Source organism: Sinocyclocheilus anshuiensis, unplaced genomic scaffold, assembly GCF_001515605.1.
Source record: "Sinocyclocheilus anshuiensis isolate Anshui unplaced genomic scaffold, SAMN03320099.WGS_v1.1 scaffold1893, whole genome shotgun sequence".
Lineage (NCBI taxonomy): Eukaryota > Metazoa > Chordata > Actinopteri > Cypriniformes > Cyprinidae > Sinocyclocheilus > Sinocyclocheilus anshuiensis.
In genome coordinates, this window is record NW_015539822.1 from 544213 (window position 1) to 545144 (window position 932).

The window sequence follows — 932 nt, forward strand, 5'->3', positions numbered from 1 at the left end:
CACACACACACACACACAGACACACACAGACACACACACACACACACTCACACACACACACACTCACACACACTCAGTAGAGTTTTCAAGTTTTCAGGAAGTGCTTCTAGGTAGTTCAATAAAATAACAGGAAAGCATCCGGATGGAAATGAACAATCGAAGCGTCGGCGTCACACCGCTGCGTTTGGATCTGGATTCATCCGAACGGACCGAAGGCCCTCGTCTCCGCCGCTGGAAGGCACTGAGGTCCTTCTGGAGAGTCTGAGATCAGAAGAGCTTCCTATCGGATCCCAGAGCTCCGTGTCGGATGAACTGATCCGGGAATGTTGGCGACATTCAGCCGTCGATCCGATGGAGAAACCGTACCATTGTTTGAACCAGTGAAACAGCACAACGAGCGGAGACACCACGTTCAACCAAACTGTCTATGGCACAGAAGTGAACTAACCAAGCCATCCGATCTGAGCGACACACAGAGAGAACACGTGACAGACGTGCTTTAGTCTGAAACACCACATTAGCTGAAGCAATAAACAGAGAAATAAAACTATGGAAGCTAATCAGCATGACCGTATTGGTACTGGCAACCGTCCCTGAAAATAAACACACATGTGAAACACAAAGAAAGCTTTCCGCTCCGCTCCAGCCGTGTGCTCAATCACGCAGCGGCGAGCGTCCGGACCACAGGAAGAGAGAGAGTCAAGAAAACCCCGGAGATGTGGAGCCTCCAAACGAACACCTGAGCTAGTCGTGGTTGGTCAGCATGTCTTCGGTGCGCCGGTGTGTCTCCAAGGCTTTGGTGGTGAAGGAGTCCTGAGGAAGATCCGATTTACGCCTGACGAGCGGCCGCTCCTTCCTCTGCTCCCTCGACATCTGCACACACACACACACACACACACACACACACACACACACACACACACACACACACA

At 51.5% G+C, this 932-nt stretch overlaps 1 protein-coding gene across 1 annotated transcript in view; it reads right to left on the minus strand.

The window, feature by feature from the left end:
• Positions 1 to 11: 11 nt before the first annotated feature.
• The window catches only part of LOC107684182 (serine/threonine-protein phosphatase 2A 56 kDa regulatory subunit gamma isoform), a 15176-nt gene continuing 14255 nt past the window's right edge, over positions 12 to 932 (minus strand). Inside the window, exon 11 of the mRNA XM_016480395.1 lies at positions 12 to 873. Coding sequence (XP_016335881.1) covers positions 745 to 873 — 129 coding nt within the window. The 3' untranslated portion in view covers positions 12 to 744. The remainder of the gene's footprint in view (positions 874 to 932) is intronic.